General features: G+C 40.9%; 1 protein-coding gene across 1 annotated transcript in view; it reads right to left on the bottom strand.

The window, feature by feature from the left end:
• Positions 1-12,986, bottom strand: part of LOC138014204 (kinesin-like protein KIF16B) — a 52,907-nt gene that overhangs the window by 13,933 nt on the left and 25,988 nt on the right. Inside the window, exons 17-22 of the mRNA XM_068861224.1 lie at positions 11,463-11,551; positions 10,290-10,325; positions 8,670-8,723; positions 7,290-7,343; positions 3,129-3,191; positions 321-2,063 (exon numbers count right to left, since the gene is read on the bottom strand). Coding sequence (XP_068717325.1) covers positions 321-2,063; positions 3,129-3,191; positions 7,290-7,343; positions 8,670-8,723; positions 10,290-10,325; positions 11,463-11,551 — 2,039 coding nt within the window. The remainder of the gene's footprint in view (positions 1-320; positions 2,064-3,128; positions 3,192-7,289; positions 7,344-8,669; positions 8,724-10,289; positions 10,326-11,462; positions 11,552-12,986) is intronic.

The raw sequence follows: 12,986 nt of genomic DNA, 5'->3' as shown, positions 1-12,986 counted from the left end.
TTTTTAACGCCGTCGTGTTCTTTTCTATGCTGCAACTTTCTTTACAAGGTACCGCAAGCTATAAGTTCTGAAAGAAAGTTTTTTTGAATATCAAAACATCACGGACCGAAAGAGCAGAAAATTCTATTTTAGGGTGTGAGAAGGGAATCAAATGCTTGTCAGTTTGCTCTTCCTTTCGCAAAAAGGATGCGTTCATTTGACTATGCATGTCAGGAAGTTTGAATTCCTCAAAAAACATCAACAATCTTTGAAGGATAAACATTTTTTTTCTACAGTTATTTTATCTAATAGAGCATGGCAAATAGTAAGGTTTGACTTACTTTTGCTTCTCGTGAGCCAGTAACACGCTCACTGTTGTCGGAGATCCGATCTCTTTCTCGCTGAGACTTCGTGAAAGTGTCGCTTCTTCCTCAAGGTCTCGTAAACTTTCTTCCATCGCTTCTCGGGTGGTTTTTTCCTCTTCCCGATCGCGAGAAAACCGACTTTGCAACTCACGAAGGTCTGCCTCGGCCTTCTCTTGCGCCTTCGCTGTATCCTCAAGCTCAAAGGTAAGACTCTTTCTCAAAGTCATGAGCTTGTCGAGCTCTGCGTTGAGCGTTTCTTGTTTCTCAGTAACTTTCAATTTTCCCTCCACGTCGATTTCCTTCAAAGATATTCTATGTTCTCTTAGTTGAAACATATCATCTCGTTTTCCCTGCTCCAAAAGTTCTCCTTCTAAAACCTTCGACAAGCCAAGAAGTTCTTCTTCGACTTTAGTGGAAAATTTGCTCTGTCTCTGATCCAGATCTGAGAGATTTCTTTTCGAATCAATTAACAGCATTTTCGCTCGGTTGTACTGTTCCTGGGCCTCCTTAAATTCAGATTCCTCAGCTTCCAGATTTTGCCGCTTAAAATCTTCCAATGCTTCTAAGTTTAACCTTTCGAGTTCAAGTGCTTGTCGTTGACTTTGTTTTCTTTCATTCAAAAGTATCATGTCGGCTTCCATTTCTTTCTCGAAATTCTCGGCGGTGGTATTCTCCGCTTCTTCAAGGGAGCCAAGTCGGCTTTTCTCGACATTAACATTTTCCGTTAAAACTTCAACCTCTTTAGCGATCTGTAATCTTTCCTCGTTAACGCAACTCTCAAGTCTCTTCGTCAACTTATTAAGTTCTTGAGTTCTCGCTTGCAAAAGCTCTCTGCAATGTTCTACTTCTTCTCGTTGCTTTTCGGCCTTTACCTCGTATTCTTGTTTCTTGCGAGCCATCTCTTCCTCGGCTACTTGTTTTGTTTGATTAAGATTTTTTTCCATCTCTCTAAGCTCCTGTTTTGCATTTGCAATTTTCGCATTCTCTTCTCGTGTTCTTATTTCCAGCGAATTATGCTTTTCGGCTAAATTGTCAGCGGATATGTCCATAAGAGCCTCGCAGCCATGTATCCGCTCCTCCAAATAAGCCCTTTCTTCTTCTAATTCTTTTTTCTCTTCTAAAAATTCGAGTTCCAGCACCTCACGTCGTTTAGCAATATCATTATTAGCGACGTGTAGCGCCGTTTCTCTTTCAGACTTTAATTGCTCGAGTTTACGCTGTCCACGTTGAACTTCCTCTAAGGCAAGTGATTTTTCCAGTTCAAATTCTTCAATTTCCAACATGGCTTCTCGTCTGGACTCTTCAAGGGCGTTAAAATGCTTTTCGTATTCGCGTTGTTTTTCCTTCAATTCCTGGCGCTGAATTTGTATTTTTTCAGACTCCGTTTTCCATTTCTCCTCCAAAGCCTTTCTTTCTTTTATTGCTTGTAGTTTCGTTTCCTCCCTTTCTTCCTCGACCTCCACGATTCGTTTCATATTTTCATTCAATCGCAGCACTTCTTGTTCCTTCTGGTGTCGTATCTCTTTCCTCAATTCTGACAACTCTTTGTCTGCTCTTCGATTCATCTTATCAATGTCGTCCCGGAGTTTATCCACTTGCTCCCTTTGAACTTTTAATTCTTGCTCTCGGTTTTCAATCTCTTTAGTCAGCTCAGCTTCGGTCGTTAGTCTTTCCACCTCCGCTTGTTTGTGTTTTTCGTTCAATTCTTCCACTTTATTCCTACAGAGGTCAGACAGAGCACAGTTAAACCAATCACAATTGCTGGCCAGTTACGTCACAGGTAGCCAATCAAATGAGCCAATCGTATGCAAATACAGGCAAGCAGAACTGAGCGCGGGAAAACACAAGGGAGAAAGCCGCAGTTGGTTTTGTTCTTGTCTCTAAAATTGGCTGATACTGAGACACGCAATTTTAAGTCTGTCACTAAATGTTGAGATTTAAAAAAGTAAACACACCAATTTCGATATATTAAAATTCAACTTAAAACAATGAACATTAATTCGAGATTCTGGGAACAAAATAAGATTTGTATCAGTTTATTCCCCTGATCCTGGAGATGATGCCTTTTGTTTAGGACTGAATTTTAATATATCGAAAATGGGTTATCGCTATTAGAAGACAAGCCGAAACAAGGTCATTGCTACAAGACCAACACTAACAAAGATGACACTACGATCAATTTTTGCAAAAAGGAATCCCTCCAATTTGACTGACAATGCGCTTTAAAAATAACTTTATGCTATGCTAACAAAACTCAACATCGGTACAGCTGTTTCCACATAAAAAAATACATTCTTTTATAATTAAATCACGGGGACTCAATCACTCATGGCATGGTGTATTGTTTCCTTCCTGAAGTTCATAAGAACAAAGGAAATGATTTCGCTTCTGCTCTCTCCGTTAACAGGAACAAGTGAATTTCCAGTTTGCAAATGTTAAACAAAAAAGAATTGTAAAAAATTTGAAGAGGCAAAAAAGCCTGTTAAAAGCTGTCTTACAACTTCCAGACGTTAAACACATTAACACATCCCTAACACCGGAAGAGCCATCATTGAAAAATGGATCTCTTCATCCACTTGATGGGGTTGTATTTCCATCCTCCATTTCGACAATTTCAGTTTTAACAGCAGGCCTCCGTCAAAACTCAGTAGTATAGCATCCGCATTGGCAATTGAAAGGTGATAAGTTTGACTCTTTCGTTAGGAGCATATCACTCCGAGTATGCATTATCGAAAAAGCACAGCTTTTTTTTCAGAGTACATATTCTACCAATGATGTACAAACCTTGCTTCTTCAACGGTCTGCACCTCCATGGCATGCAGCCTTCTCTGGCGTTCAAGCTCTGCTCTGAAGTTCAAAATGAAAGACATCTTTGAGTCAAGACGTTGCGACGGCCGGCCGCGCAAAAGCAAATGACAAAGGTGATCTTCGTGTGTGACGAAGTGATGATGCCTGAATGGTGAATGCGCGCGCAATTGTGTTCTATAACAACATCAACTACTACTTTATTCAAGTCTTAAAATTAAATGGTGGCTAAGTAATTATTCGTTTGTCTTGATGCTAATCATCCGCACCAGCCTCGTTAGCACGAACAAATTCAAAAGAATTTTTGCTCTAAAGTGAGGCTGGTGAGGATGAATTACCACAAAGACAAAAGAATAACTTGTTGGCCGCCATTTATGAATACGGTCTACGGAGACCGAGAGAGATTCAAAAACGCATCATTTTTAGTAATTCTTGAGCCAAACAGTCTATATATTAGGTCACCGATAAACAGTCACGTAGATGAGCTCTAAAATATCTGATAAAACACTCCTCATTCGAATTTAGTCGATCCCCGATAAACCGAACCTTCAAGGGAAATTGATAAAGGTTCGAGTTAATAGGAGTTGAAAACAAAGGACCGGAAATAAGGAAAAACGGTGTTTACTGTTTTTGCATTCATACAGTATACATTTCAATTAAGTGAAAATGGAACAAGTCATGATTTCTATATAACTGTAGATATCAGAACGTAACGTAACGTACGCAGCAACTGTTTATGAAGATGCAGGCACTGGGTGCTGTAGTTAAATGCACCCTAAACTTTTGTGTAATGCAGAAAAGGACAAAGATTACACGACTGCTCCAAAATAAGTGATTTACATAGTTTGGACTGCACTACACGTGAACTTCCTCTTCCTCACGTATTGACAGGCGTGGTTTGAATTATCGAGGGTAAAAATACATAGAGAATGGCCTGAAGGGAATCAAAAATTGTTTCGAGTTAGCGGGAGGTTCGAGTTACCCAGCGAGGGTAAAACTGCAGTTAATTTCTGACGGAAACTAGTTCGAGTTAGCGAGGGAGTCGACGCAAATTTCCCTTCCGTAAACGGTCGTTGCCATTTCTCAGAACGGTCGTTGCCATTTGAAACGGTCGATGCCATTTATAACGGTCGACTACACACTTCACTTAAAAGAAAATTAAAAGAAACAAACTAAGAAATAATATTAACAAAAATTAAGACAAAAAAGGAAAAAAACATTTATAAAAGAAAAACTGGACGAAAAAAAGAGTCCGAAAATTTCAAGACTCGAACTCGGGTTCTTAGCCCTCACCCTAAGCAGAACCCTAACCCGAACCCTAACTCATATGACCAGGGAGACACAATTCCCAGTAACCGCAACCTTTTGAGTTCTTAGACCTAATGAGTGTAATTCAGAGCTAAAAAATGGCATCGACCGTTTCAAATGGCAACGACCGTTCTGAGAAATGGCAACGACCGTTTACGAAAGGGAAATAAGCGGAGTCGACTGTAGATCTCCTCTCAAAATTTGAACCCTGCGATGGACTAGCGCCCCATCCAGGGGAGAGTAAAAATACACCTAGTCGCTTCATGCTACCGAAACCGGAGATAAGCGGCGGTCTGGTGGGCCCTTTAGGCTCGTAGCAGACTTTCCCTTTACCTTTACGAGCGGGACGCATTTTCGGGTGAGGTTCTGACGACAACGCGAGAGCATTCTAGATTTTTCAATACTCAGTAACTGATCGTACCTATTCATTTTTTAGTACTTCGCCCAGATTGTACGACGCGAACGAGATGGACTAATCGCGAAAAGCTTACGATACTGCAGAGGCGACGGCTTCGTCGACATCGCCGTTGTAGATCCGAAAGTCCCTACTGGGCCAACCCTGCTCGCCTCGAAAGTCGAAAATCGATAAGGTACGACTGAGCTGAAACGGGAACATCACCTTTTGAAAAGCCTTTTATAAGACATAATGAAATTTGAGCACGACTGGCCAGTCAAGTAGAGGTCTAGAAAAAGACACTAAAACGAGAGAACTTAAGGAAAAGCCTTAAACCTCTTGTTATATAAAGTACAAAATTCTAGAATGCAGTTTTCCTTTGCTTTTGGAAAATAACAATTAGATTCGGAAATGTTAATTGTTTCCAAACAAAGAAAGCGATAAAATCCGGTTGTGGCTTGCATCTGAACTTGTCTAACTAGCCTCTTGTTTTGTGATTTTAGGTTCTGTATGAAATAAACAATTAATAATGTGGCGAATAATTCGAGCGTATGCGTTGGAAAGACACAGTGAATTACCACAGACCTTGCAGAACTTTCGCCCTCTTCCAAAGATGCTGTGACGATAGCCCGACACAGGAAGCAGTAGGCGAACGTTGGCATGGGGACACTACAAACGTGGTTTATCGTTTCCAACACGGAAAATTGCGTCCAGCCTTGTTCCTAGAGTGCTCTCTCTTTCGTGCTCGCAAAACGTCACCCTAACTTGCTAAGGACAGGTTAAGAGGCAAAAACAGTATCCAAAGCTTAATGTTGCGGCCGTTCTCTTAGGAAGCTTCGCGAAGCTTGTCAAAACATCAGGCTCAGAACACGACACCCGGGCAAATTTCAGGGTCAACATTCTATCTCCTGCCACTTCTTTCTATATTTTGCATTATTGGTTTACGGTTTTAGGTGTAAAGTTTCCATTTGCTTGTCTTTAATTGACCCACTGTTTCAACACATATTTCCTTATTTCAAGTGCGAGACAAAGAAACCTCCATTATCTTGTGATTGTATAGACACGACCGTGAAGTCAGGCAACAAATCACAGTACAAGCAGACTCTGCAGTTAAATAGAGCATATTCCGGATAATGGTTACGTCAATCGTCACATATGTACTAACAAGCTTAATTATCTTTGTTTACGGTAATGTGTTAGTTAGGTTGACCCCAACAAGCTGATTCCTAAAATAAGTTCCCCGGAAGTCATGTCTGGTTCGAATTCAGTGATTTTGTTTCGCCACCACAAATATCCCGGTATTGGTTTCCAAAGTCGAGTTTCCCTTACAATTTCTTTTTTCCAATAAATGTTACCACCAGGATTACACGCCATTTTAAATTTAACAACTCTTACGATGTTTCGTAGGTTTGCTATAAATATTCGCAAAGCCAATCATTTTTCTCATTTCACGATTTTTCGACATCTCGTGATTTCCACTTGGGCGGTCAATATTTTCCCGTGTGATCACAACAAAGCCGGCGATTCTTTGTAAGCGTCGATAAGAGTAGAAACAAGTTTCCTATCAATCGAAATACGTCTATTAGATAGGTACACAGCTGTGCACCTTGCAATTCGCTGTGGCAAAAGGCTACCACCAGGAACGTCATCTAAATTAAGTAACCTTCTCAAGGAAGACAATTCATTATTATCAACTCAGTTGATAGTTCCAAATTCTCGCGATTTTGAAGTACATGAGGCAACCGAAGCATTACATTGTAAGGACGCTTTTTGGTTTTGCTGATGAAGTAAAGGGTGTCTGTATCCTTGTCGTAGAAGCAAAATGGTTCCTATATGTCTCTTGTAGCTTAGTAGTAGAGAAGTCGAACTAGTAATAGCAAGGTAACATAAGGCTGGTCATCTGTTAGAGCGGTATCGTAAAAGAAATACCAAAGTTATTTCTTTGACCAATCACAGCAAGTGCAAACTGCGCAATAAACCAATCCAAACTCGAAGCAATTCCATGTAACTTTCTTACAGCGCGGGAAAAATCGCGCGTGCAAGTAGCGTTTGGTTGTACTTCTCATTGGTTGATAATCTGGTGCGAGATTTTTAAACCAATCACTAAGCGTAGCAATTGCAGTCGCGTAATTGCTTTCGACATCTATTTAAAAACTGCTCTACTGAGCATGCCCGAGCCATACAATCCCAATACACCTTATTCCAAAATAGGCGCCATTTAAGCATACTTTTGTTTCCTCGCAAATTGACCCCTTTGGCGTACCGTTAATCTCGTTTAAAAATCAGTCAATGGAGCAGCAAAATCACCGGAAAATGAATTGCCGTCTACTACAAAGATCCAAAACGATTCGGAAGCAAAAGGAATGCTGTAAATTTCCTTACGATCACGCCTGCCATTTCCACCTTTCCGCAAACATCTACAGTTATCTGTATCTCACCTCGTTTCATTGAGTCGCTTGGATTCCTCTTGTATTTGTAATGCAAAGTCCGCCCTACAAAGAAAACGAACGAGAAACATTATCGTTTCAGCCCATATTCACGGCAGAATAAACCGATCTTTTATGGTTCAAAAGACGGGAGCAATGGGTCGTTTTTACAGTTGTTTTAAAAAGAGCGCTGGAGATGCCCTTGTTTTGCAAAAACAACTCTTTTGTTATGAGATAATGCTAGTTAGTATTACAACTGGGACTTCCGACGATTGTGTGATAGCGAATTAAAATACCCTAAAGGAACGAGGAGAGGCTGCTGAGGAATCGTGGGATGTCTGGGGTTTATTTAGGCTTCTGGCGGGATATTAAGGTCATTCTTCTCAGTGCGTGAGCGGGAGATATTCTTCAACTGAATCCAGTAATCTGATTGGTTCCGGGAGCGGGCGGTATTCTCCAATCTCGTCCCCTCACAGCGGGCGACATCCATCTCGTGACGAGTGGACAGTCGATTACATCACTTCCTTTGTTGCAAATTTCATATACTATGAAGATACTTATCATGAAACCTTTCACTTTTTTTCTGGCAAGTACTATTTTATCTAGAAAATTTTTCAGTTTATGAAGAATCTTGCCATATTTTACAACCCTAAATTGTTCGCGGGGTTCTTTATCCAACCATTTCACCAGGTTTTTAGAAAAAGCAAAAATGTTGATTACCAGCCGGGAGGTCCAAATTCGGAGAATCTGTGCCACCTGTGTTGCGCACTTTTTCCAATACGGACCTCCAGGATGCTGAATGTTTCCTCTACATTATAATTGTCTGCGGTTTTTGTTTTGGTCCTACAATACCGTACAGATTTAGTTTAACACGACAATCATCGTGTTACCGTGACAAGATCGCAGCTTATGCCGCATCCCCCTCCCCCCAATTTTTCGGGCGACTGCTAGTAGTTGTGAAAATCAATATGGGGGGTGGGGGGGGGGGGGGACGGCTATGGGTGTTTCAACAAACGTGACGAGTATTGTAGATCCCCCCAAAGAAAAAGTACTAAAACCCATAAAATATAGCTAACATCTAGTTAACAACATAAGTTACTTATGTACCTTAACACAAGTAAGTATATACGTAAATTATGGAGTGACTAATTTTCAATTAACCCCACGTCCATACCCCAACCCCAAACCAAAACTATTTAATTATAGGTAATTAAAAGAGTAATTCTCTTATATTCTTAGTTAACACCCATGACGCAAGCAACTAAAATAAGCCAACTATCCAAACTCTGAAGCAAGTTTTGTTAAGACAGAAGGCAACAATTGCCAAAAAAGGCAACTGAATACGTCGCTTGTATCTTGTGTCACGAGTTCAACCAGCCTTATCCTTCTCACCTCGCCTCTTCAATTCTCAAAGCCTCAAGCTGCTTCTGTTTCTCCAGTTCATTTCTGAGAGAGCAAAACACGTATTTTTAAACCCTTTGCCGACCAACAAGATTGATTGTTAACGGTTAATGACGCCATCGTGGCTGGGGGACAAACACCTTTAACATTACAGTAAAAGTATGGCATTTTGGCCGACTTGGAACCGCTATAACGCCGCTACAAAGAGGCGGATTTCCACAGTGAAAGTGTCTTTTAAAAGACATTATACTGAGATTATTTTCATGAAACGTTTTCATCAGATTTTGGCTAAATTGAAACAATATAGCTTGAATTCTCTAAAGATGTCCAATCACAAATTTCCGGCACTGGTCTACGCTAATCTCACATCACTGCAAATTTCAAACCAGTAACCGCAGGTGCCCCCGGGGGTTCCCTCTGCTTGAGTTGTTCGACATCAGTGTTTGCGTAGGGAACCGCAAAACTTATCGTTTTTGAAAGAACGTTTCAAAATAACTTCCTCTTCTGTTGTAAAGAAAAAACTCTCCTCGTTCTGGGCTCCTAAATGAGCTAGCCACAGAGAACGTTTTCAAGCCCAAGAATAGAAACGTCATTGTTAAGCTTTGCTTCTTGAAACGCCAAGCTTTAACAAAGCTGGGTTTGTCCCGAATTACGTCCGAAACGTTGAGGGACCGTCAAAACGGCCGACAGCTCTGTCACAAAGTGTATCACCTACCGACGAAATTTAGCTAAAGAGAGAACTCACTCGAGTCCTTGAAACGCATAATAATATTACTGTTGGGACCATATAGCCATTTTTAAGCTTTTCTTATGGATTCCTTTCGGTGGCTAGGACTCACATTGTTCACCTTATGAGAAGAGAAGAGAAGAGGATATTAAGCCAATTTAGCTCGTCATCCTCCCCAAACATCAAAAGTTGTCTAAGATAGCGCGAGCGCCATCTTTTCCCATTGACTTCGTTTATGCCCCGCAAGGGGACCTACGAATCTATTCTGGCGACCGGAAATTCACGTGAGGACAAGAAAAGTCCCTTCGTTAGGGGTCTGGAATTTAGTGAAACACAAGAGAAAGCCCATGAATAGCCCATTTCCGAGTTGCTGCATGCCTCAGTTTTAAAGCGAGTCCTGGTGCACAACCATTCAAATGGAAATGAGTTGCGTATTCTTATGCAAATCAAACTCATTTCCCTTACAATAGTTGAGCAACAAGACTCACTTCGAAACCGAGACAAAGAGCAACTCGGAAATGGCCCATTGCCTCTCGCGAGCAGATAATCACATGCAAATCGCTCCTGATTTTTCGAGGTCTTCTTTTGCTTAGAGCGGTGCTCTGGACACAGATACTACAATGGGTTTCAGGATTGTTTAAAAAGCCAATGGACACAGACGAATATAAAAAAGGACCCTAAACACAGCTGGCGATCCAATGAGGATAGAGGTTGTAGAGATTTCCGCAGAATTTTCTTTCAAGTCATGCTTGACATGCTTTGCATAAGAGAGGTTGTTTTTCGTCCAAGGAGGAAAAACATTAGCTTCACACAAAACAAGTTTACACAAGGACGACGAGGTTTAGAAAGCAAGGAGTTTTATTGCTAAGCTGACAAAATCTTACCTTGCTTCCTCGAGTTGTCGCGTCAGAGATTCTTCGCTGCAGACAAAATAAGGAATCAACACTAAATGGATGAATGCTGTGCGATAGCAAATGTTCAAGAATAGAGGTTTTGCACGACATCCATGTTGCATGGCAGGGACAATAGATTCTTTTTCTTGCGGGAACAATTGTTCTTTCTAATGCAAAACATTTTCATTGTTCCTGCCATGCAACATGGCTGCCGTCCAAAACCTCCATTGCAAACAACTTCACAACTGCCGAAAAATACGTACAAGATGTGACAACGAGAAGAGCACGAGTGCAAGACAAATACAGCAGTAACAGTAGCAACAAAAAAAGCGCATTATTTTAGGAAATGCAGTGTTTAACTAACAACATTGTCCACCTTCCTGAGCGTATAAACCTGTAGATACAACACTGTATCGAAATTTTATTTAAATGGCGCTTATTCGGTCACGTTATAGGTCGCCAGATCTTTTAGTTGAACTGTACAACTAGTTTGGTTTTTATTAAGCCCCAGTTTTATCAAACAACTATATAAATGACAAGAGACAATATTTGCAGAGTTCACTTCACGAAGGACCAGCACACCAATACAGTCGTCACGTCTTCGTTTTGTACGTTCAATGCGACGTGCTGTTGATGCGTCGCGCAGCCCAATTCCGAACTTCCCTGAGCTATTTTTCAGAACGAGTTCAAGAACAACCCTATTTTAAATGAAAATTAGTTTTCATTCATATGTAAAGTAAATCTAATTACTTCACTAAAGTTTTGGTTTTAGCTTCGCTTTGAAAAAGAGGCGGAAGAGATGGCTTATTTCAGCCTCATCACCAAGGCGAGTCCCAAATACTTTTTCTTTTGACCTTATTTCTATGGCACAACTGAAGCACCAAGAATCCCTCTGAAAGAGGATACACTGGAATAGATTCGCAAAGGGACTAACGAATGGCTTTGCATTATCACGAAAACGCCTTTGCCAGTAGGCTCGATTACAGGCCGCTGTTTCGGGAAATGAGCCAGCGCTCAACTCGAGTGAGCTGCTGAAATCGAGCCAACTTTGCCAGAAAAGCGTTCACTAAATCCTTATCCTCTCAAAGGATCTTCAAAAAGTGAAACCTCAAACATAGGCTCTCCGGACAACTGCAGTTCCCAGTCCGACCAAATTACACTCACTCGGTCCCATTTCCTCGCCTGAACACCAGGTCAGTTTCACTTCGGAACTTTGTTGACCAGACAAGTGATGACGATCCGCCCAACGAGTTCTGAAGAAAGCAAAAGTAAATTAGTTTACAAAAAAGCAGAACACTACTAAGCATAACTACGGTCGGTTTTTAAAGTTCTAATGACGAAAGAGTAGTCCATGTTGATAAACGGTTACATTGCAAAAAAGCTCTCAAACGGGCCATTTCACAGTTGTAAGTTTTGTTGCCCAGCCTTTGGATAAAAAGAAGACCTGAGTTGGCTTTGTTTTGATTAAAACCACGTCATCACCATCATCATAACCGTATAGACGCTTACAGAAAGACACTGTGGATATAGACACTAATTCAGGAATTGGCACTGCCCCAGTTCTTGCAATACAAACCAGGTGATCTGGTGACGTAATTCGGTGGACTGGAGAGAAAAATTTTAATTCCGTATCCCACAACCGCGCGCGGCCTCAGGTGTTGTTTCCAAACTCCCTGCAGTATTGCCATTGCCAAAACTCAACAGATCATTACGTGTCTACCACACTTCCTGTTACTGAATGAACATTCAAGTAGACCCGACAAGATCTAACCTCGCCTCTGCCATGTTCAATTCGAAAATACGACCGCGCACGGTTGTGCGATACGGCGTTAAAAGTTTTCTCCCCAGTCCTCCGAATTACGTCACCAGATCACCTGGAAGGAAGAGGTGCTTCCAGCCTCGTTCCCAGAGTGAAGGGAAGAAAACAGACCTGGAAACGAAGTCAAGGTGCTTCACCCCTCTTTGGGCATGACAATCTCCGTAAGATAACGTCTGAGAATCTATCTCAACCAAAACTCCACTAATCACAACCAAAATGCACCAAAAGTGTACCATAAAAGGAATCTTTGCGGATGTAACTGCTTCCAGCTTGCCGCATTCGCATAGCAATTTTCCCACAGAAGACATTGTATCATAAACAAATTGGCTCCAAAAATTCAAAACAGAGAGAGAGAGAATTCTAAATTACACTTTCTACGAAATTATCCAGTGGTGGTTTCTTTGGCAATTGATAAGAATACGATGGAAAAAAAACAACGATTCTCCTAAAATGCGAGTTAAATCTCAACAAGATAATCAAACTTTAGCTAACTTACCACCCTACCCACTTCCTGTAAGAGTCAGTCATCAGTCCATTCAAAAACAGCGTCAATTAGGAAATAATGACATTAGCAATATTAGTATGATCAGTAAAAATAACTTAGCTTCATGTAGGTTTACATTACTAAGCACTAGCTGTTAAAGTAGCTTTGGTTCAAGACATCAAACTACAGTATGTTGTTGTTTTGGTTTTAAGAAGACAGAAGCAAAGCAAAGTCAAAAATAAACGCAAAAACAAAAGTACAACAAAAACAAAATGTAGTGTTAAAGCATGTCACAGATTAATGCATTGAAAAAGAAGCTACCCAGCAATGATCAAAAATACAAAACGGTCTGAAAGTGCGGAGGGTATAAAGTGCATGTTGCAAT

The sequence above is a fragment of the Montipora capricornis genome, chromosome 8, assembly GCF_036669925.1.
Source record: "Montipora capricornis isolate CH-2021 chromosome 8, ASM3666992v2, whole genome shotgun sequence".
Classification (NCBI taxonomy): domain Eukaryota; kingdom Metazoa; phylum Cnidaria; class Anthozoa; order Scleractinia; family Acroporidae; genus Montipora; species Montipora capricornis.
Note: the sequence above shows the minus strand (reverse complement) of the source record. Positions and strands in the feature narration are given on the sequence as shown.